We start from the raw sequence: 24,576 nt of genomic DNA, 5'->3' as shown, positions 1-24,576 counted from the left end.
ACATCTATTATACATATGTACCTATCCTATACATACACATACATACCCATATCTATAACATATATATGGATATGAAGAGTTTGTTTGCAAAAACCGATAAGTCCATTTTTGAAGATTTTGAAGTACGGTCTCTGTCATAAAGTACAAAATAATACACTTCTGAAGTTATGGTCAAAAGAAGCAACAAAAAAAAAAATCTCATTATTCTCTTTACTTTTCTTTACCTTTAATCTCAAGTAGCTCCATTTGGCAAATATGGACTTATCGGTTTTTGCAAACAAAATCTTCATATGTATGCACACATACACGCGTAATGTACCACGTACATGTTCATATACATTTGATTATAATACAATAAAAAAAATCAAAATGTTATCCTGGTGAATACTAGCTGCTTAAAGGAGGTGAGAAGTTTTACAGCCTTCTTAAATGAATACATAGTGGTCATGTTTTTAATTTCGGTGGGAAGGGAATTCCAAGTGTCAGGGCCGGAGTGTCTGATAGAATGATGCGCGAGCGCGGTTTTTGGGTTGAATAAATGCAAATTTGTGGATTATCTGGTGGGATAAAAGTGAATCTCTGAATTTGACGGAAATATTCTGTTAAATATTGGAGGCAAGAGGTTTGACTTGAGGCAAAACATAAATACAGCTTTTGGAGAAAGTTTATGTCATTTGTCTGTTCAGGGATTTAAGCTGGAAAAAATGGATCGGTGTGATCTCGAGAGCGTGCTCGACTGCACACTCGAATTGCTTTTTTCTGCAGGAGAAGTATACGGTCTGTGTTACATTTGTGTGTTGCCCAAATAATGTTGCAATGCGATATATATGGCAGGATCAAAGCATTATACAGGGTAAACAATACACGAGTTGGTAAAAAATAATGAAGCTTAGTTAACAGGCCAACATTTCGGGATACAGGCAAAATAATGTGTTTTACATGATCATCCCATTTTACGTTTTCATCTATATACACACCGAGAAATTTATTAAGTGTTTTCTTTTCAAGAGATGTACCATCATTATACAATTCATATTCTGGTAAATCAGCTTTTATGCATTTAAAATGAATGAAATTAGTTTTGCTTAAATTGAGTGCCAGTACTTTTAAACTGTGTAGATAATTTCGGTAATTCATTGTTCAAAGTAGTAACTAGGTGGTTTAGGTCAGTATGTGAGTAAAACACATTTGTATCATCAGCGAATAATATATACTGTAACATAGATGATGCGTTTGAAATATCATTAATGTAGATTAGAAACAATAACGGACCTGAGATTGAACCCTGGGGGACTCCATATGTTACAGGTAATGTATTGGAGGATACTGAATCAAAGGAAACAAATTGTTTTCTACATAACAAATAGTTTTCAAACGATGTAAGTGCAGTGCCCCGAACCCCGTAATGTCGTAGCTTACATAATATTTTGTGGTCAAGAGTATCGAATGCCTTGCTCAGATCCATAAATATACCATTTATATAAATATACAGTTTATTATAAACTAACACAAAATATGAAATGAGGCATATCGTGAGTAAAACACCTTTTCCAAGCATACCCGCTTATTGTCTTGACGTGTAAAAAAAAAAAAAAAAAAAAGTTCGATGTACTCGCCTTGAACTCGGAAATCTGAAGATATTATGAGGGAAATTAGTGATGGATGTGCGAAAATCTAAAATAAATCTATTTCCACAAAAGGAAAACAAACAAACAAATACAGAAGGAACAACCCCAAGGAGAAAAAAAAAAGAAGAAGAACATGTCAGGGAGACGTATTCAATTTGGAAGGTAAGCATAAAACCGTTTCAGAGGGAGGTCGTCTAATTCCTGCCTCTTGGAAACTGTTATGTCCTTGACAAGTGTAGACACTGAATAATAAGGGAGAGAAGAACGGACTGCACGCTACGTACAACCGAAAGAGGGAAATTAGATTGAGTGTTTGCTACGTTAGAAATAAGCACTCAAGAAAAATTGCTTTCAGTGCGCGAAACACCAAAAGAGATGTTTTTTTCATGTATGCTTAGAGTGAATGAGATTAAAAGTGAAACCAAAAAAAAAAAAAAAACCTGCTAAGAAAGTAATGAACATGCATTACTATTAATTGCCGCAGACTGTATCACTTTTTTATCAACCCATAAAGCAATCAAGCGAGAAGTGATGGGCTCTACCTGTCACTCTGCTCTTATGCTTCATTGATATTTTCAAAGTTTTTATTTAGTCGTTATCAAGGTCATCAAAGAACTGGAATGACACCTGCATCCTGGTCTGGTAGTTTGCCAAATGGGATTTTCGTCTCAGTATCCCTCAGTTACTAATGGGTGTATTAATGCCACTTTATATGAAATCCCCAGTGTTCCTATCTTGACCGTAATAATACACTGGAGGTATACCCTCGTAGTAGTTTGAAATGTTTAGTAAAACATGTACTTAATAGATTTATTTAGATTTTACAAACTTACTAGCTAGTAGTTATTATTGCAAACGGGGGATAAACCAACGTTCTCTTTCAAGCGCACGCACTATTATTCATCATGTTCACGTCTTGTACTGTTCTTAAGTCGACGCATCTCGAACAAAAGACAAGGAGCCACGAATTCTCGTATATAGCACTTTTTCAGGACTAATATTTTATCTTTTTTGTGGATTGAAATAAAATCAAACAAAAAATACCATTTGCAATTAACATACATCATGTCACACCCAAATTGCAGATGGCTAATAATAATAGTAACCACGTCACTTTAAAGTTACTACCAATTGATGAATTAGTATCGTTTCATTGTTTGGTTTTTGTGTTTAAACTTCAGTCTTGTCCACAATTTTGCCAGTTAAAAAGAATTATTTGCCCTTAACTCACGGATTCATAATTACAACACAGGTCAAAGAAACCTCTTCCATCGTCCTCATGTAAGGACTACTGTTTCCTTGAATTCTTTCCGAACCACTTGTATTAAAGAGTGGAACCAACTACCTGTTGACATTAGGAACAGTACAACATTTTCTAGGTTCAAAGTTCAGTGTGAAAAATATCTATTAGACAATTTGAAATGAATTTGTTAAACTACATGTTAAACATTTGTTTGATGTTATGTAGATTGGCCAGCCTACTTTAGTTTTGAGTGCTCTGTGTGGTGTGGTTGTGTATGGGGGTGTGAGGGTGTGGGTGTGTGTGTATGTTTAGTGTGTTTCTGGTCTCCCTTTTTATGTAGGATTATCTGTTGCCATTGTATATACATATGATTGTTCTGATATATGCTTGCCATGTTGTAGAGTTAGTGTGTGAACTTACGTGGTACCTTGGTCTGCTGTCGGTGGTTTCAGTGACTGATCTGAATGTTCTCTCAACTGATTATTATGATGGGGAATGTCACTTTACATTATTGGCGGTTGGCCGTTGGGCTGCTGAGTCCCAACTTATTTGTACCTTGCATAGGGCCCCACTCACAAGCCTTGCTTCTTTCGGGTCCTAAAAACCATGCAAAATTTTGTATCAGCGATTTGTATTATCTTGTTATTTATGTTTGGCTTTTGAATAAATTGACATTCATAACATTCATTCATTCATAAGAACAACGTACACCTGTTATATTGGTCATTAGTATTTATACCCTGCCAAAAAAGAAGTTTGAAGGAGGTATAATTTTGCTGCTATGCTATTTTTTTGTTTTGATAAACTTATGTAGCAGTGTTATAGAATAATGGTTACTCCTACAATTTTCACTGAACGTTTGACGTGACATCAAGTGTACAAGCGAAGGATGAAATACATGGAAGTGGGACCATGCTGTGTCAATGGCATTTAAAAAGATTTTTTTTTTAATGAAATTGGCTTTAAAATGGTGACTAATGTTTGTTTCTCTCTGTATATACATACAAATGACATTCATAACATTTTCTGCAATATCAAAATCAATCTGCTTCAAGTGGATATTTAAAGGTTATTAAAGCACAATGCATTTATGTGGATATAATAGTGCTTACAGGTAATTCATTACAGTTTAAAAGAATAGGATTAAAACGAGAGCACAAGAAGCAATGCACAAGAACGTACCTGTCAATTAGTAAGTCCTGGTTCACAGTTATTACTCGATAAAATTTGGCGTCGGCGAAGACAATCCCAGCGACATGAAGGAGACGTCACGTGTGCTCTACCAAGCATGAGGAGATGAAACCACATTACACCACTTAGACATTTTACCCTTCTAGTCCATGGGCCAAGAGGCTACAGGTTATTGGTACCATCTCAGGTGGCAATACCTTTTTGGTGTCATTTTGTTTGTTGGGCATAGATATGCTTATCAAGCTATGATAGCATTTCCAAATGAGTAGCTTAGTCCTAATAAATGAATTTTTAACCAATTTGGTCTCGTTTTTATATCCCTATACTTCTGAATCGAGGCTAACCGCTATAGAAACAAGAGCACGGTCTTCTTTCTGTATGTCCATGGAGCTCATGGTATTTCCACAGGTGTTCTGTTGTAAACGCGGTGCGTTTAGTATTTATTCAAGGCGGCGAAGGGAATATCCAAAGGGTGATGCTGTCCAGAGCTAAACGCGGTGCGTTTAGTCTTTATTCAAGACGGCGAAGGGAATATCCAAAGCCTATGATACAGTGTATATCCCTTTATCTAAAAAACAAACAAAAAACCAATTCCTCGTGGATTTTGCCGTATTTTTTATTATTCATCATTTTTCGGTGAAAACGCTGAGGTGAAAACACTAATGCCACGCCAATGTAGCTTTATTTCCATCAAACAATGAACCGGTACACTACAATACGTAATAATAAATACTATTGTGAATGAGCAGAGTGATTTTTGTTTAAAACTGATGTATTTGTTGAGAGGGTAGTATAAAAACAGTATAGATAATTCCTTTTATTAGTAACTTTAGATATGATAACGGTACATTGTTTTGTTTTGTTGTTGTTGTTGTTGTTTTTTTGCAGTGTTTACCAGAACTGATATTGTTGTTAATCAGACAAACACACACACACACACACACACGGAAACAATTGTCACACAATTAGTCCATGGGCCAAGACCCGAAAAATGGGTTACTGGTACCACCTGAGGTGGGAAGTTCTAAAGTTAGTTGTGCATTTTGAAATGGCATATATCTAAGGAATATTATTTTCCTATAAAAGTATAATAGCATTTCCAGAGTAGTAGCTTAGTCATAGATTTCAGCCATCAACCCGACCAATGCCAAATATTTTTGACCCTCTTTGACCAAAGACAGGCAGAGTGTGACCTTTGAAAATTTCCACTAGGAATTGTTTTTTTTTTTTGTTTGCTTTTTAGATAAAGGGATATACACTGTATCATTAGCTTTGGATATTCCCTTCGCCGTCTTGAATAAAGACTAAGCGCTGTGGACATCATAACCCTTGGATATTCCCTTCGCTGCCTTGAATAAAGACTAAGCGCACCGCGTTTACAACACAACACCTGTGGACATACTGAAGACAGTGCTCTTCTTTCTATAGCGGTTAGTTTCGATTCAGAAGTAAAGGGATATAACAGCGAAACCAAACGGGTTAAAAGTTCATTTATTAGGACTAAGCTACTCATTTGGAAATGCTATCATAGGTTGATAAGCATATCTATGCCCGACAAACAAAATGACACCAAAAAGGTTTTGCCACCTCATATGGTACCAATATCTGGCCTGGCCCATGGACTATTCCTGTGAACCTGACTGAGAGTGTTAATTGCTAAAATTGCGCGCGCGCTCTTTGGCGGGTATAATTATCACAATCAAAGATTATTATATTCTTGGTCTGTTTATTAAATATCCAACATACATTGTCTATGAAAATAAGAATTTCACCACTTGGCTTGGAAACATGGACCAGTATTGTCATGATGCAAAATCTGTACTGTTGGAGCTCGACAAGTCGTCATCTTCATAGTGTTGTTGTATTGTTTTAAAGGGGTCGTATATATATATATATATTTTTGACTTAACTTCATGTTTCTAACATTTTTGGTGAGACATTGAGAAACCGCTTATGAAATCTGAAAGAACATGTAATTCCAAAAGGAATTAAACTTTTATTTGATGAAATTGGCTTTTAAATGGCTAAAATATCTAAAACAGAGTGATTGTAATAAAAGAATCATATGTGGGACCCACCTTTTATTACAATCACTTTTTTTTTTTTTTTTAATGTCCAGCCTTTCCAAACCGATTTTCATCAAATTAACTTTGAATACCTCTTAGAATTGTATGCCCTCTACCATTCCATAAGTGATTTCTTGGTATCTCACAAAAATTTAAAAGTCCAATTCTCATGTCCACCAATATTATACAATCCCTTTAACATTCCAAATATAAGACAATCAGAAATACTGTACTAAACCTTAAAAATATAATAACAAGTGACTTATGCTGCCTTCTCTCTGAATGTACGTATAAATTACATTCATGACATTTTCTACAATGGCAAAATAATCCTGCCCCCGGTTAATGTCTAAAGGTAATTAAAGCACAACACATGAATGACGTTCACATTGTAGTGCTTACAGGTAGTTCACGACAGGGAGGACACGATGAAAACGGCAAACAAAGACTGTCAACAAGCAACATCTCTACGTAAAAAAAAAAAGAATATGATTAAAACAAGAACACAAGAAGCAATGCACAAGATTATACCTGTCAATTAGTAATTCCTGGTTCACAGTTATCACTCGATAAACTTTGGCGTCAACGGAGACAATTCAAGCGACATGAGGGAGATGCCACGTTTGCTCTACCAAGCTAGAGGTAATGAAACCACACTGCTACTTACAAATATTACTCTTTTTTAAAAGCATCAGTGCGCTTTTTTGTTGTCCACTGTTTAATTAGTATTCTACAACATCAATATCTCTGAGACGTTTACCTCTCGTCAATTTGACAGCAAACAGGCATATTGTGATGATAAAGTAAACGTGACAAAAATGTGACGTTTTATTTGTACTCTATGTCGAAATGCCAAATGAATAATAATGGTTATGATAAAAGTTATAACAAAAATGATAATCACAATAATGATAATAATAACAATAACAATAATAATAATACTAATAATTTCCATGTTTGTGAATTTAAAGAAAACATGTGCCAATGGTACAGTTGTTTCCAAGTTTCCATTTGTTTAGGCTTGCCTTCATCTCAATTTTGTGTCAAAGTTACAAACTAACAGACTCAACTCTTTGAAATGCGAGGAAATTGATTTGATTTGATTTCATAGATTGAACATAAGACTGGACATGGTGTCATAATTAAAGAATACAAGTGTAAAAGAGAGCAAAAAAGAGCAAGAGAAACAAATAAAATACTTAAGATCATAACGAAATAGACACCTGTATTGCGCTTGCAAGATTCCTCATAACCACTTCGAAAGAAAGTCGTTTAAAAACCTGCATCTCGGATATTAAGCTACTCTCGGTCTCTGGGTGACAATGCAGAAGCAATTTCTGTATTGACTCTGTTCACATACAAATGAAAGGGGGTAAATTGTACCAAAGAATAAAAAAAAAAAACGATAAATCTTAAAAAAAAAAGTATGAAGCCCTATGTAATGATAGTGTATTGCCCTAATTATAATACTTTTTTTTATTCACGAGATAATTAAATGGGCATGACGATGATTATACATTGATCCATAGTGAGCCACTTAGCGATATTAGTGGTGAGCCCCTGTCTGTATTGTTGTTTTCTCTAGTCTTTATTAACCCGTTCCTTACGGGAGCTGGTATACCACGTTCCTATGGGAGCAACTGATATACGGGAACCTAGTATACCAGGTTCCCAAGATGAACATAAGAATCCGTACTTCCGTGGCCTAAATTCATGTTTCTTTGTGTTGAAATGACAGAAAAATTGGTTCGATGAAAAGATAAGAGTTCATTCTGTCATCATATATTCCCTTTCTGTTGGAAAAAAATGTGTATATCACAGTATTATTACCCTTTTTCTGATTTAGTTTGCGCCTGCTGTGCTATAAAACTCGTATGACCATGTACATAGAGATCGAAGCTGAGCTCGAGTAGATTTTCGTGTTCGCTGACCTCAGTCATCTCCTTCAAGTACCCGGTTTTGTATAGAACAAAAGAGTCCGTGAGCCCATCAGCGCACGCTCTATTGATACCTTCCACTCGATTGATATTTTCATTGTTCGATGGCACATGTAGTCGACCGTGGAAAGGGATACATGTACCGCAGCAGCTTGACTGCTTTCGTTCAGGTAGATTACCAGCCTGCCTGTTTTCTGTCAACGGGGGAAAAAAATCTCGTTTGGGGGTATAAGACACTCAAAAAAATTGCTGAAGGAACGGCTTAAAATTTGTTTTCAAGTTTATTTTTTCATAAAACAACTGAAACATACTTTTGTAATTTTGCATATAGATTTTTTATCTACATTTCGCTCAGTATTTGGGAGCTTTCATGTCTAAATGATATTCCATGAGTTGATAGATGAAATAAAAACACATGTACATGTACCTAGAGTAGAGTAGATATTGGATATAATAAGACTATTGGATATAGGAAGTTGGAAATGCATTATTTGAGAATGTATTACACCCAGGCGATCTACCTACTTTTAGATCGCGTGCATGTCAGTGAATTTTGCCAATCCCTCGGTATCCAGCACAGGAGGAGAGTTTCTATGCCTCATCCTGTAACTCTTGATTAATCTTAATGTACATGCACCTTAGGCCACATCTAGTGCGTATTTTTAATATTTGCTGATACAGAATCGCATGTTGAAATGAAAAAAAAAAGTGCACGTCTTTTTAGAGGGAATTTGTCATCAACATCCTTAATTTCATACCTAACTTGCATAATGAGACTAATCAACTACAACAAAGTTGCACGCCCAAAATTCAAGGGATGATGATAAATAGGTAAAGTGTGTTAAACCAGTCGTTGTTTTTTTTTTATATACATATTTCCTTAGAAATCAATTCTTTTTCTACATAGGTCGAACGATTAGTATCGTAGAACAATTAGGAAATTGAGTTTCTTTTTGCAGTTTGCTTAAAACACTTTTTTTTGGGGTAAATAATGTGACTAAGTATGTCTTCGAGACCAAGTTTTATTTCTTCAAAAAACCCTTTCCAACTCTTTCCTTTTAACTCTGATAATTTTTGGGAAAAAGAATAAAGCTATTATGCTTTAAAAGTTAGCATTGGTCATTGATACATTAGGCTCATAGAATGTGAAAATTTTCAGCTTAATCTATCCCACATTTCAGTTGCTATGCAGTTTTACATCATTTTTTTTTCTATCATTGCAAGTAGAGTACGAGATTAAGTACGTGAATAGACCCAAAACTTCAGAGCCTCTTCTCAATAAACATTTTCCACAATGTGTATATCTTTCCATTATGTCCACAGGTTAAGAAGGCATACAGCCGTGTTGAGTTATATATTATTTTGAAACTTTTGTACTGTTCTTTGGAATCTGTCCCTTACTAAAACCCCGTATGGCGACACTAAATTGTTTTTGTGTGTGGTTTTGTGATGAAGTATCACATATTGCATATTACAACAAACATCATGTAGACATAATGTACATACTTTAAAGGGGATGGGTAGTAACTGATCAGTGGGAATCAGTGGGAATGCTGGGGGATGATTGTTCCAATCCTTGTGGAATTCATTTAAGAGTACATTATATATCTATTGTTGTGTAAAAATTATTCGCTTCAGAACGGTCTCATGTTCAAGTTTAGTGCAGTTTAATGTCCCGTCACTGTACAGGCATGCTAACCTGGACACATTAAACTGCACATTACTTGAATATGAGACCATTCTCAAGCAAATGATTTTCATTGTTGTTCTTTTTTCTTCACCCTGCATCGAGAATGCTGACCTGCCCTTCGCTCTCTCTACTCCTCCCTCTCTCCCTCCCTCTCTCTCTCTCTTTCCCTGCCCTCTTCTGTGTGTGCACAATGTATGTGGATGCAAACATGTGTGTGTACGTGCGTATGTGTATGTGTGTACGTGCGTGTGTATGCGTATATATGTGTGTGTGTGTGTGTGTGTGTGTATGTGTGTGTATGTGTATGTGTATGTGTATGTGTATGTGTATGTGCATGTGTATGTGTATACATGTGAAGGCGTATACTTCATGTAACCATCCGATTCGATTGAATGAAAACTGTATACTTTCAATGATTAGCTTGTACGGTACATTAATTGTATCGTTGTATTGTGTTATTTAAGTCATATATAATTAATGTATTGTAGTAATGTAAAGCAAGTGAGGGGACTGCAATCTACAAGTTCGCTTTTTAGCAGCCCCTCAATTTTCATTTCCATGAAGTTCTTTTAAGAACCAATGTGTATTATTATGTTCCAATGTATGTAATCATGTCAAAGTGTATTACCTGTGTTTGATTGGAAATGAAAATAAAAAAAAAAACATATATGTGAACATGCATGTGTGAAATGAAATGAAATGAAATGATAGTAGCCACCAGTTTCTGAATTGAAAAGGACAAAAATAAAATTATAGAACAAGAAGGAATTAACAATACCTCACCTGCAGCTCAGTGATTTTTGCTTCTGAGTTTTAACGCAAGAAAAGTTGGCGTCACGGAGCTGTGGCAAGTGCTATGGCAAACTACCATGCATGGCAAAGCCGCATTGACCACACAGCTCTTTTGGAATAAGTTCTTTGCTGCCAACTAGCTTCCAAAATAGCGCGTTTTCGGTTCCGGAGTTGAGCATGCCGTGTGCAAATTTCCTTCTGCGCATGATCAAATCCGAGAAACATCCCGTCCTGGTTAAAACGAGTACGGTACTCAAACAAAATAGTGTTCGGTTCCGATGCTGGGTAGGATTGAAGCCAGCCAGCCAGCCAGCCAATCAGCGATCTTGTCCCCACGTTTCCGTCCTGCACAGGACAGCGAACACGGGATTGTCACAGTTGATTGCTTCCGCGTATTCACGGTCTTCCGGTCATGTAGCGAAAACTCCCTAATATTACCCCGCACCGACGAAGAAATGAATTGATTATCATATGGCGCCGGCAGATAGCGTGACAATTATGTCTTTGTGTGAGTGTGTGTGTCTGTGTGTGTGTGTGTGTGTGTGTGTGTGTGTGTGTGTGTGTGCATTTAATGATGACTATTAGGCATCATTAGTTTAAAACTAAATATAGCTTTCGAATCATACGGCAAGGATCGACCTTCTCTTACCATGCACTTATCATGCTTCGTGAACATTCCAATCAAGCCTGGTCCACCACTTCAATAAAACTAATGATTTCTCACCAGTATAGGCCTTGAAAGGCAGACACTTTCATTCACACTGAATTATAGTAGGCCTACGTATTAAGAAATATATATTTACATATATATGTATGTATATATATATATATATATATATATATATATATATGAAGAATTTGTTTGCCAAACCGATAAGTCCATATTTGCCAAATGGAGATATTTGCGATTAAAGTTCAAGAAAAAGAAAGAGAATAATATGAAAATTTTTGCTACTTTTGACCATAACTTAAAAAATATACCTTTAGTAGTGACCAATATATCATTTAAAAGGTATTATTTTGTACTTTATGACAGAGATCTTACTTCAAAATCTTCAAAAATGGACCTATCGGTTTTTGCAAACAAACCCTTTATATTATATATATATATATATATATATATATATATATATATATACATACATATGAATGTTTTTAATCCTCATATATTATATATATATATATATATATATATATGAAGAGTTTGTTTGCAAAAACCGATAAGTCCATATTTGCCAAATGGAGATATTTGCGATTAAAGGTCAAGAAAAATAAAGAGAATAATAAGAAAATTTTTGCTTCTTTTGACCATAACTTCAAAAATATACCTTTATATGTAGTGACCAATACATCATTTAAAAGGTATTATTTTGTCCTTTATGACAGTGATCGTACTTCAAAATCTTCAAAAATGGACTTATCGGTTTTTGCAAACAAACCCTTCATATATATATATATATATATATATATATATATATATATATATATATCTTTGTATATGAGGATAATGATGACAAGCTAATGGCACTGAAAACATGATGTGTCCTGTTGTGTGAATTGAAGGGCATTTTCCCTACACGGCGGGAAGACCGAGAGAACGCGGAAGCAATCAGCTGTGACTCCCCTCCACATGTCCATCAAAGCAGTTTTGCGTTTCCATGTGGACGGAGCTGTACCAACAAAATCGCTGATTGGCTGGCTGCTCAATCGTGCCCCAAAATCGGGACGAACGCTATTTTGGCCGAGAACATTTTCTCATTTTCCCCAGGACGGGAGGTTTTTCGGATTTTCCCTACACAATGTTTTTCATTGTTGAATTATAAGGCTGTTTCGTGAATGACATTATAATGTTATTCATTCATGCATTTCAACTGCATGTACACTGTATGCTGCATTCTTTGTGAGTTTTGATAAACATCTCTCTTGAGAGGACTACTCCTTTCTTCCCTTTCCCCCATTTCTCTTCTTTCCCTCGGATCCTGTGCTCTTTTCTTTTCTTCATGGTTTATGCCTTTTCTGGGCACTTATTGAGTGAAAATAATGCAATATTATTATTATTATAGGACAACACTGTTGTATTGACAGGTTTTCAAGACAGCTCACCATGTATATGTGTATATATAAGCGTGCAATTCTATGTGCTTTTATAGAGATGTCTCATTACGCAAGTTACTTACAGCCCTTTGTGAATTGACTAATTGGAATCTTGATATATGTATTTATGTAAGGCATATCACATTGTATGTGTGCCCACAGAGGCAGCTTTTCCTGGAAATCCCTCCCCCTCCCGTCTATCTTCTGCTCCCTTCCCTCTATCTTTTCTATTTTGCTTCCTGGGCACACATGGACTGTGATTTACTTTTGCATTATGCAGCATTCATTGTTGCACTCTCCTATGCTATTTTATTGGAATGACCACGGAATGTTTTCGCATACGTGTGCATGCATATTTGCGTAACAACACTGTATTACAATGTGTGCCCATAGAGGCAGCTGTTCTCTGGAACTCTTTCCATCCTTTCCACTTCTATTCTTTTCTTCTTATTCCTACTCTTCTTGGGCACACATGTGACACGTGATCCCTGGGTTCTGTATAATGTACACTGTGTACATCACACATGTTTCACTCCCAACAACATATTAGGGCCTGTGCAATTTTGTATTTATGACTTTGCATTTTTGATATAATGATTATATTTGTCATAGTCAGACGTTAGCATGTTGGAAAGATTCAATTCGTCAATAGTATATTTTGATATCTTATTGTTATAGTCTCAAACATACCTTTTCATTTCACTAGTATTTCAGTCTAATTAGTTACAATGTACCGTTTGGTGATGTGTCGAATTGTTAATTGATTATCATGTATTTATATGTGCATGTGCATTTATATGTGATCTGTTTGTTATTCTTGTCGTGTTATGCTCTGTTATCTTGCCAGTGGAGGAAGATTTTCTGTATTTTTTTAAATCAGACAATAAATGATTGAATCTTGAATCTTGAATTTGAGCATGCCCTGATACAAAATTTGCACACGACACGCTAAACTAGGGGCCTCGTTGTGCTTGCGAAGGCTTGATCCCTATGTATAAGATACAGCAGCAGGCACCTCTTACACAGAGTGTAGTTCATCTTCAGAGCAAATACGAAACTCCTTCGTTTAACAGTCAATTATCAGCCACGTAATCATACAATCATGGAACAGTACATAATAATAACAGACTGTGTACACAAGGGCTTATTTTGTTTTGATTTGTTTTTCTGTCGACTTTCCCCTGCAACAGACTAATATAATCAAATTGTCCTACATTAAATAAACATCCACTAATAAGTGCTTTTAGTAGCAACCATGATCAAAAAAGAATGGGTAAGCCCATGTAAGCTCATGATCATGAGGTACGCCTTAAATTGCTCGCTTGCTTATCATGGCGTCTTCTAAAACACTGAATAGTACATATCCATTTACATCAGTGTATAATGGCACTCTGTCAATATGGTGATATTAGGACGACTTTTCTAAAAGCAATAGGACTAACTGTTAATTTGAGTAGCAATCTACTGTTGTCTTCTTAATGCTCCAGTCTTTTTTTTTTTTTGCCATATCCGCATTCTTCTTCATCGACATAGTGAATGATGATTATCATAATAATATCAATAACAACAACAACCTTGCTAGGTTAATGATGACTAAAAAACCAAAGTCTTTCCAGCAGTGATGAAATGAAGTAAGGGATAGAAATGTTAATTGTTCAAACACCAATCAGTGATTACTTTCTGCATGATCATAAAAATTGTCATCAGTGTAGCAGCCTATATTAATCGCATCCACAGGATTGGACGAAGTACGCAAGCGATATCAATGCACGAGAGTTTCGTGTGAGTTTTGAGTTTTTGTAACGTTTTAAAGAGCAATTGGTTTCACTATAGCGCTAATTTGTTCAATTTCGACAATATTTTACATTGTGCCCCGCATTCATTCGTTGATGTATTTATGTTTAACATAACATTATGACATACAACCCGCGTGCCTAAACTTTTTGTTATCCCCTTGGCACGTAAACAGTTGCAGATACACGACACACACAAAAAGACTTTTTATGAATATAACAATTGCAATAATAATGATACTAATATATTACATTTGTAATGCGCTTAATGCAGTGTTTCTAAGCGCAATACAATACAGAGAGAAATGATTGCTAATAATCATGAAGATGTTGATAAAAACATATAAATGGCATTTATCCAAAGTCTTTCTCTCACCCAGATCCATCAGTAGTCCACAGAAAGGTCCTATATACCACTATTCCTTCCAGAGCTTTGTCAGGTAACGTCATTACACTCGATTCAAGAGAAAAATGGTAGGCAAACATCTCGTCTGGAGGGTGATAGATGTACCTGCAGGGATTCGTACTCGAGTCCTTCTTCTGAAAATCCAAACTTATCCTTCAAATTCTATGGCGTTTCACCTCCTCCATATCCTAAGACCTCTTATTTGAACAGAGCAAATAGACATAGAATATTACTAAGTTCAGACACGCAGGAACTCTTGTCGTTTTCGTCTATATAGTCTGCAAGTTACATGTGTTTGCAAGTTACATACTATCGGATCACCTAATTTGTTAGTCATGACAAATTCTCGAATCTAGTCGTTGCTGTTCTTGTTTTAGGTTTTAGAACAAAAAGTAACAATTAAAAAGAAACAAAAAGTATCAAGAACAAGGAGAAGAGAGAGGACGAAAGAGCAGCGATAATTGTAATAGATTTAAAGAGGAATCTCAAATACCAGTCATTACTATGGAGCGCCAAGTGTCGCATGGTTCCTTTCCTTACAAAACCAGTCCTTTCGTCGACGAAATGACTGATTTCGTAACGAAAGAGATCATGCAATACTTGGCTCCCCATACTTTACTGCTATGACATTGTCAACCTTTCAGGCCGATGGATTGAATTCGCAGATGTAACTCAATTCATAGGAGCAACGAGTATCTCTTAGTTCATAATCTTTCAAAGCAACACAATCTTGCGTTTCCGCAGTGTTTGGGCTTGGCTGACCCGCCATCCACATACCACTCGACAGGGATAGGGTGCCACCGGCTCGCGTCCACGCATACACTCCTTCAGAATATAGGTCGTTCAGCCCCGTCCACACATTGAAGGAATTCTGTAGTCCGTAGTGAGAGATGAAAACTTCGTTTTGGATGGTTGAAAGCTCACTTGGCGTTTCTATAGCAACCAGATACCCTCCCAGTTCCTCACAACTATCCCGCGCCTTCTCCCAGGACTTGGGGTCCTGTGTGCTGAAGAAATAGCAGGAGTCCGTGGACGACGGAGAACCCGGGCAAACTGCGTCTGCATCACAAAGAAGGCGACAGAGAAAGAGAGAAAGAGAGGGAAAGAGAGAGAGAGAGAAGGAGGAGGAGGAAGTCAACAGAGATGGAAGATCGCACACTCGCGCCATCACTACACACATTATTCATACACAATACGCATTTATTTCGCAATGTCTTTTAATAATCAGTGATTAGTTGTCGAATTCAAAGGCCTATTATAGCAGGCAATCAATATTCTACATAATATATTCTAGAAAATGTTCTATAAATGCCAAATCTGCTTAGAAATTATTCACAGATGTCATTAATAATCTCTTTTAAACTCTTCAAATAAACACAAATAAACATTCTAGTTTATAGTTATATGCAAACGCTTTTATTCAATGACATCATAGTGTTTATCTTTATATCCTAGCCGCCCTCTGGGAAACGATACCCAACGAGCAGAAACTATTGCTTTTTACGAGTTCGTGCGTTTCTCATACATGAATCATCTGGTTAAATTCTGGTTAAATACATAATACATGTGTGTGTGTGTGTGTGTGTGTGTGTGTGTGTGTTTGTGTGTTAGAGAGTGTGTGTGATATTATTTATGATATGTACATACCCACTTCACATCGTTTTCCAACATATGACGTCTGACACTTGCAGGTGAATTCTTCCAGGGTTTCTGAGCAGGTCCCTCCATTGAGACAGGGATTAGGAACGCAATCTATTGGTGAAATGAGTATAAATAAACAACAACGTATACTTATCACGAGGTCATTTTTCCGTCTAGCAAATCGTTTTCTGCAATAGATTTGTGAGGGTCCTAATCGCGCTCAGTACGTCAATTACAAAGGCGACAATTGGTAAAGCTGATTAACATCGAATCAGCCAAGAATAGTTCGTAGAATACACCAACCAGCACAATGTAGCTCTGCTGAAGGAATCATTTTTTTATGTCACACTGTGATTTAACAAAGTAGTAACCTCTCGTGAAAATTCTAAATGTGCTAATTCAGAAATTTTCAGAAAAAATAATCAGTTTATTGGCTCTAATTTGTCTTTGTGAGCACCTGGAAGAGATAAAAAAAAAAAGAAGAGCGTTCAATTCATTTTTTATGCGGTGGAGGGGTTGATGTCGATGATTACGTGTTTTTATTTGTCATTTTATACTGCATTTACTAACTACAGTGCAGAATAACTACTAATGCTTGTTTGTAATCTAATTTGAATTTAAAAAAAAAAAACGGTCCGCTTATAATAAATCAACTTTTTGACGACACTGCGATCCATTACCAATTATGTATACGAGTACACACACAAACACACAAAAGGTCTTACCGGGATGGGCACAGTGAAAGTTGGTCTTTCCTCTCGCAGCTTCTTCGGGAACCATGGCGTCATACAGAGGATGGTCACGTGGGATGAATTTAGGTGTTGACCGGACAAAACCCCCGGTCTTGTCGGAGAAAATTTCGGGACATGTATTTTCCAGAACTAGTGGCCCGTTCTGACAAACGTGTTCTCCAGATTCAGTCGTTTCTGCACAGCAACCTACATCAGGATAAAGTGTGGGGTAAAAAGTTGAAGGCTTAAGATCAGTGAGCTCCAGGACGAATATGAGTGTTCTACACACTGGTAGTATGATTATTATAAAAGTAAACGACATACTATTAGCACATTGAATTAAGGTCTTTACTAGCGTGACAGCCACAGGAAAAAAAAAAAAACTAACCACAAAGTTGATAATGTCTTTGATTTCCTTTACTTTACGCGTGGAAATCTTCCGTTTGTTGACAAAAGCACCTTTAAGAAATAGCAAAGCTATAATTGAAATTTGGTAAACACAGAGATGTTCACGTGAGACGTATCAAAATTTCATGTGTTGTCCCAGACAAAAGTACCAGTTATCTCAGCGAAGATTTCTCAACAAAGATTTAAAGAGATTGTATAGTTTTGGTTAAGACCTGACTTCAAGTTTCTAACATTTTTGGTTGAGATAATTCAAATTCAAATTCAAATTCAAACTTTATTTTCACTTTCTTCCTTCAACAGAGTGTACAAGAAACATTATTATGAATTTGATATGCGAATCGTTGAAAATGTATATAACCATATAGATAAAGAGAAACCTCTCATCAAATAATTATGAAAGAACATGTAATTCCAAATTAATGGAAATCAACATTTATTTCATGAAAATTGGTTTTTAAATGGCTGAGGTACGCAAAACAGAGCAACCCTATCCCACCTTTTATTACGCTCGCTTTGTTTTACTTTGTTTCTGGATATCTCAGTCATTCCAAAACCGATTTTTATCAAATAAACTTTGAATACCTCTTAGATTGGTATGTTCTGTACTATTTCACAAGTGCTTTTTGATATCTCTCAAAAAGTTAAGAGCCCAATCCTCATTTCCACCAATACTAGACACTCCCTTTAAATTGGCCAATCCCGTGTTCTGAAGCATCACTCTTGTAGCTCTGTGTAATGGGTGTACATGCAATCACTGACCTTGAGGTGTCACTGCCCTCTGGATGCTCTAATTACAGTCTAATGCTACAGTCACCCAAGGTCGGATTTCGAACCGGGTCCATAAGGAATTAAAACCGTATCGTCCCGGTTCGAGCCGTATAGACCCGCATTGACCCGCATCGTAACCCGTGTCAATTCCTAGTGGATTCCAGGGGCCCGTTTCATAAACCTTGTCATCAGTGACAACTGCCACATTTCTATGACAAATTTGCTCTCAGCCAATCGGATCGAAGGATTTCAGTAGCTTGTCACATCTATGACAACTTGTCACTGATGACAAGTTTTATGAAACGGGCCCCGGGAGCTACGATGAGGCGGTGAAAATGTTTTGGTCATGTTCAAAATTTTCTCACGGATTTCAATTCCGTATTGATATCCGAATTGACCCGGTTCGATCCGCATTGACTCGCATCGACCCGCTGCAACCCGTATGGACCCTTGCGTAAAACCGTATGGACCCTTGCCGTACACCGCATTGCCTTCATACAACGTATGATGACAAGGTTTACATCCGGGTCGAATCGGGTCGAATCGGGTCTCTTTCGGCGCACTCCCTTTGTGATACGCCGTGCTCTGCTTCATGACTCAAATTTTTAGAGGAGCCACGCAAGCCAGTTTGTCATTCCCAGCCCTGTTCTTCAATCGCCTCCAAGAACCGCCTCCTATAAATGGACTTTCACTCACACACCAGCACATGTCTTGAACAGCTCCCCAAATCAATAGTTGGTACCATCAATGAAAATAGCATTACACCCTTCTGGAGCAGTACAGTGTAGAGTGTATATAAATTTCCAGTCCGAGTTTCCGCCCCTACAATCCAGTGTCTCTCGCTACTTGCTATATTAACCACCGAATATACCGTGGGCAATTTTGTATCATATTGCATTGTTGTCTGCGCCATCTTTTGTTCTTTTTCGTTCCCCGTTAACGTAGGCTATTGTTCACTCATGCATTGATGAAAATGAATGAAAAACAAAACAAACAAAACAAATGAAAGGACGTGAAGTCACATTGTACGAAATATATTGTTTATGTCCGGATTACCTTACTTGTGTGTGTGTGTGTGTGTGTTGTGTTTTTTTTTTTTTCTCCTCACAAAGTCTATTGTTAATGTGTATCTTTCGTTTTTCTTTTGTTTCTTTCTTTTTTTTTTGGGGGGGGGGAGGAGGAGGTATTTTAAATTATACTGAAGTGTGGGAGCAGGTATCTTAGTAATCGCAGCCTAAAATGTCCAAACTTTTGTATCCTTGAGAGTTTTCTGTTCATTCTCATTCTTCATGTTCTAGGGGATGGCTAGTAACTGATCAGTGGGAATCAGTGGGTATGCTGGGGATGATTGTTCCAATCCTTGTGGGATTCATTTAAGAGTATAATATATCTATTGTTGTGTGAAAATTATTTGCTTCAGAATGGTCTCATATTCAAGTAATGTGCAGATTAACGTTTCCAGGTTATCATGCCTGTACAGTGACGGGGCATTATAAAACTGCACATTCCTTGAATATGGGACCATTCTGAAGCAAATAATTTTCACACAACAATCGGTGATAATCTCTGTTGTTTTATTTCTATATATTTGTTTTTTCTTTGTTTTTTTTTTTGTTTTGTTGTTCGTTTGTTTTGTTTTGTTTTTTTACTTTTTCAACATCACGACTAGGAATACCTACCGGTTTGTAATGCGAAGACGTATATGACCACCAGGATATGAATGCGTTCTGAAGACTCCATCTCGGGTATTATTTCCTTGAGTTGGAAAGGGAGGGGAAAAAAGTAACCTTGTATCACATCTCTCGCCTACAAACGAAAAGGTTGGGGAAATTATGTCTACAAATTTGTAAATTATATAATAGTTACTCAAGAAAATGTCGTATAAGTTAAGAGAAATGTCAAAAGCTGGAGAATGTTGCTCATTTCATGTTCATAATAATGATAATAATAATAATATTAATAATAATAATAATAATAATAAAAATGACAATTGCAATAGGAATAGTAGAAATGATAATGATAACAGTGATGATAATAATAATAATGATGATAATAATTATAATAACAATAATAATAATAATAATATTGTGTATATGAAGAGCTCATTTGCAAAAGGGGTTAGATCCATTTTTAATGAAAATTGAGTTATTAGCCTCACTGCACAGAATCCAGTTGAGAATAGCTATAGTGAAAATTTCAACTGCAGACAACCATTTGAATAGAAAATTATTGCAAAATTAGATTGAGATTTTCCATACACTTGTGTACAAATTCTCACATATAAACCTATTTTTCTCTAAAGAACTAAAAGTGGATCTAACCCCTTTTGCAAATAAACTCTTCATATATATATCCCACAAATGCTTTCTTAGTACAGAGTGCTCGATGTTATGCAGTTTGAACGTAGAATAACAATGACGTTCACACGGGTAAATGACTAAAGTTCCATTGGTTTTTTATTTTAATGCTACACATATTTTCACTACACACACGAGTAACCACCATCGGGGACGCAATAGGTTGGTATACTTAATTATCTGGGTTTGAAAGAAAAAAACAAGTATATGATAGTCATACTGTATTTGATCCACTATTCCGTTGACTGTCATTCACTGTGCTGAAATGTAAATTAATCTTTGTTCAATATGATCCATGCTTCCGTATTCTGAACTTTGCCCCCTTTTTTCGCAGCCTCGCAAACCATATACTGCATGAATGAATTAATGAGAGTTGAAGTCGTGGCAAGATGAATGATATTACATAATTATGTATGTATGTATGTATGTATGTATGTATGTATGTACATATACACGTATCTACATGGGTATACAACGTGTATGTGTATGCGTTTGTGTGCGTGTGTGTGTGTGTGTGTGTGTGACCCAAGCTCAAAGCCCACAAAAAGATTAGCATTTTCTGTAATGGACTAAAACGTGCCCGTGGGTTGACCAACTCTTTGTTGTTTTATTTTGTAATATCTTGGGGAGTTATCATTTCTCTATCTATACTGTCAGAATTCGGCTGCATACAAACAAAGCATAAGTTGAAATGGTAACCTACGCCATCTACTCACTTATTTATGGGTTTAACACATTACAGTTACAATTTCCAAGAGAAACAACATTGCTTCATTACAATTCGCTATAAACATTGAAATATTCGATGGAAATTCAGAAAGAATTCAGATTCAGTGAAGTAAGGTCATCATCAAATAAAGAAAATTTAAATATTTTCAATGACACTGCACTCGTTGCACAATAATGAATATTCTTGAACATATCAGCATAAACGTTTACATTATTTTCTCTGTGTGCCTTTTTAGCAGATCTATTCTGTTGTACTGTTCAATTTCATAAAGGTGGATAGATTCTTCTCGTTTCTGTTTGTTTTTTTTATTTTTGCAATCAACTCTTCGTAAACAGCCACACACATAATTATATACACAAACACACAACGGATCAAGCTCAAAATGATACATAACTCAAAGAAAGCTGACCCTTGAACCCACCAAGGAAATTAACCGAAAGACTCTGACGTCATTGCAATACAAGATTGTTCATTAAGGCACACCTTCGCACACTATCTTATAGGCAATGATCACTTATTCCATCCATCGTTATTTCCTAGTCACTAAGTAGGCCCTAATGATGGTTGCTTTGACACATTTAAGTGGGGTTTGCACGCATACCTTCATACTGGGGGGGGGGGGGGGAATAAAAAAAGAAAAAAGCGAGATATACAATATCAGCTCAGGTTTGAACATAACAACTCTTATTAAACACCGCTCGTAGTTCATTTCAATCCTCAAACATATAATTATTTCTAGATAACAAATAACTCTGTCACCTCAATACATACATTGACATACTGACCGAGAAGTCGTATCATTATCTCTATTTCAATAGGTTTATATACACGACAGAACAATGGAATAATCACACTATCCGCCAGACACATTTTTTTTATTCAACTGCAAAATCTAAACTGTCAGCTCCTACTGCGACTCATACTTAAACAGACTCGAGTACAGACAGTTTAAACTTTCGTTCATCCGATAACTTTGAATTTGTGTGAACAATTGCATGTGAAGCAAATGGATCGTCGTCTAAGTTATTAAAACACAGCAAATTGAAATGTTCTCTTCCTATCTAAAAATCAAATAATACAACAACAGAATCAATCAGGGTATAACACTCCATTGTCTATGGCATGCCTTCCAACGTACAACTATTCAAGGTTGAAAATTGCGCAAAACATCGACGAAAGTCGACTAATAATTACAGTACCTTTTTCATTCCTAAAGTTAAGATATCAAGGAAGAATGTAAAAATAATATCCTACCTGTCCGTTTTGTAAACTCTTGTTCTTGGTTTCTGTGTAATATATGGAACTTGGCGTCCGTTCCGTTATTCTGCACGTTGCACTTCAAACGTTACGTATCGTGTGCGGGTAAAGTGTGCTATACAAGCCTCCCAGGGTAAAGCCCCATAACCACTTGCAAAGCGTTGTTTGTGAAAGTTAAAGCCGTGGACTGGCTTCTGAAATATTACTCCGCCCCAATGATATTTTCGGAGATATGCAGTTGAAAAAAAAAAAAATGGTTACACATTTGATACAGGCTCCATGTTTGCATATCAATTTACATGCCCCATTCAATTCAATTCAATTCAATTCAATTCAATTCAATTCAATTCAATTTATTATTCAAATTAAATTTGAATTAAATGATTTATTATTTTCATACTTCTCGTATATGAATATTACATCAAAAACAATGATACAAGTTCTTTTACCTTGTAAACAATGTGCAAAACAAACAATATACATGGTAATAACACATCAATTGTAGTGATAAGTGGTCGAAATCGAAATGGGGTTTAACAAAAAGAAGTATGACGGGACCTACATGAAAGCAAGCTTGTCTGGCTGTAAGACCCGAGTAATCAGTTTTGTGAAAGAGAAACGGAGAACGAATAGAAGATAAGACCAGGTGAGTTAATGGTACCAAATAAGAAAAGCGGGGTATGCCTATGCTATATAGAATTTAAAAAAAAAAGAAGAAAAGAAGAAATATGAATGTATGATATGCACTAGATCTGAAAGCTCCAGTTTTTGGTCTGATTCTTTATGTTCCTCCAATAGATATGAAGTACAGGACAAACATGACAAAGGGAAGAACAATGTTAAATCTGTGTAGGCTCAGTATAAAACATCATTGCTGACAAAACTAAAATGCTCTTACTGGACATAAATGACTAATTAATTGCGATTACTCTATTTCTTTTGCAGAGAAGTCGTAACATGATTATTTTGAAACGAATCCCCCTTTTTTCCCCCGATGACGTCAACGAGCTTCACATGGTTCTAAGAGAGGCATTATTAGAAAGTATACATTACCACCAGATGCAGTAGTGGATGTCTATGCACCCACCCCCCCCCCTTCCCCACCCCCGTATCCCACGTTTTGTCTCCTTACTCTTCCACGGATCGTTCGCTGCAATTGTATTTTCTATTTTACTTCATAATTTCACCCCGCATTAAGTTTATTGCTCTTCATTATTTTACACGAGGCCTCAAACCGGGCGGAAAAGCATTTAAGCCAATGATAAACCGTTAAAGGACATAAGATATGCGGTGCAGCTGCATGCTGACTTTGTATTGATTCATGATACCCTCGACATTAATGTGACGAAACGAATGCGGAAATACCTTCCTTATGTAGACTTATTCTACTATTTTTCTTGGACGACTTGGATCGGTCCACGTGTAGAAAAAAAAAAATGAATTAACAAACTCCGTCAATCGTTGCTAAAGTACTTTATCACTGTTTATGATTACCAAAAGATGATACAATTCATCCTAACTTTCATAGACGGGAGTACGTCACGAGACCAACACCCACGAGTCATACAGCCCATGAGTCATACAGCCCACGAGTTATACAGCTCACGAGTCATACAACCCATTAGTTCGACACTAAGCAAACAAGGCCCACGAGACCGACACATTGAGCCCCGTGTTGTATCTGTCGAACTTGTGGGCTGTTTTTACCTGGTGTCGAACTCATGGGCTCTATTTGCCTAGTGTCGAACTCATGGGCTGTATGACTCATGGACCTGTTTTCAAAGTCGAACTCATGGGCTGTATGACTCGTGAGCTGTATGACTCATGGACCTGTTTTCAAAGTC

The 24,576-nt window shown here is 36.5% G+C and overlaps 1 protein-coding gene across 1 annotated transcript in view; it reads right to left on the bottom strand.

The window, feature by feature from the left end:
- The window catches only part of LOC140246853 (C-type mannose receptor 2-like), a 39,500-nt gene extending 22,932 nt beyond the window's left edge, over positions 1-16,568 (bottom strand). The window contains exons 1-2 of the mRNA XM_072326180.1: positions 16,526-16,568; positions 15,618-15,899 (exon numbers count right to left, since the gene is read on the bottom strand). Of these exons, the coding sequence (XP_072182281.1) occupies positions 15,618-15,899; positions 16,526-16,568 (325 nt within the window). The remainder of the gene's footprint in view (positions 1-15,617; positions 15,900-16,525) is intronic.
- Positions 16,569-24,576: the final 8,008 nt, after the last annotated feature.

The sequence above is a fragment of the Diadema setosum genome, chromosome 3 (genome assembly GCF_964275005.1).
Source record: "Diadema setosum chromosome 3, eeDiaSeto1, whole genome shotgun sequence".
NCBI classification, from domain to species: domain Eukaryota; kingdom Metazoa; phylum Echinodermata; class Echinoidea; order Diadematoida; family Diadematidae; genus Diadema; species Diadema setosum.
Note: the sequence above shows the minus strand (reverse complement) of the source record. Positions and strands in the feature narration are given on the sequence as shown.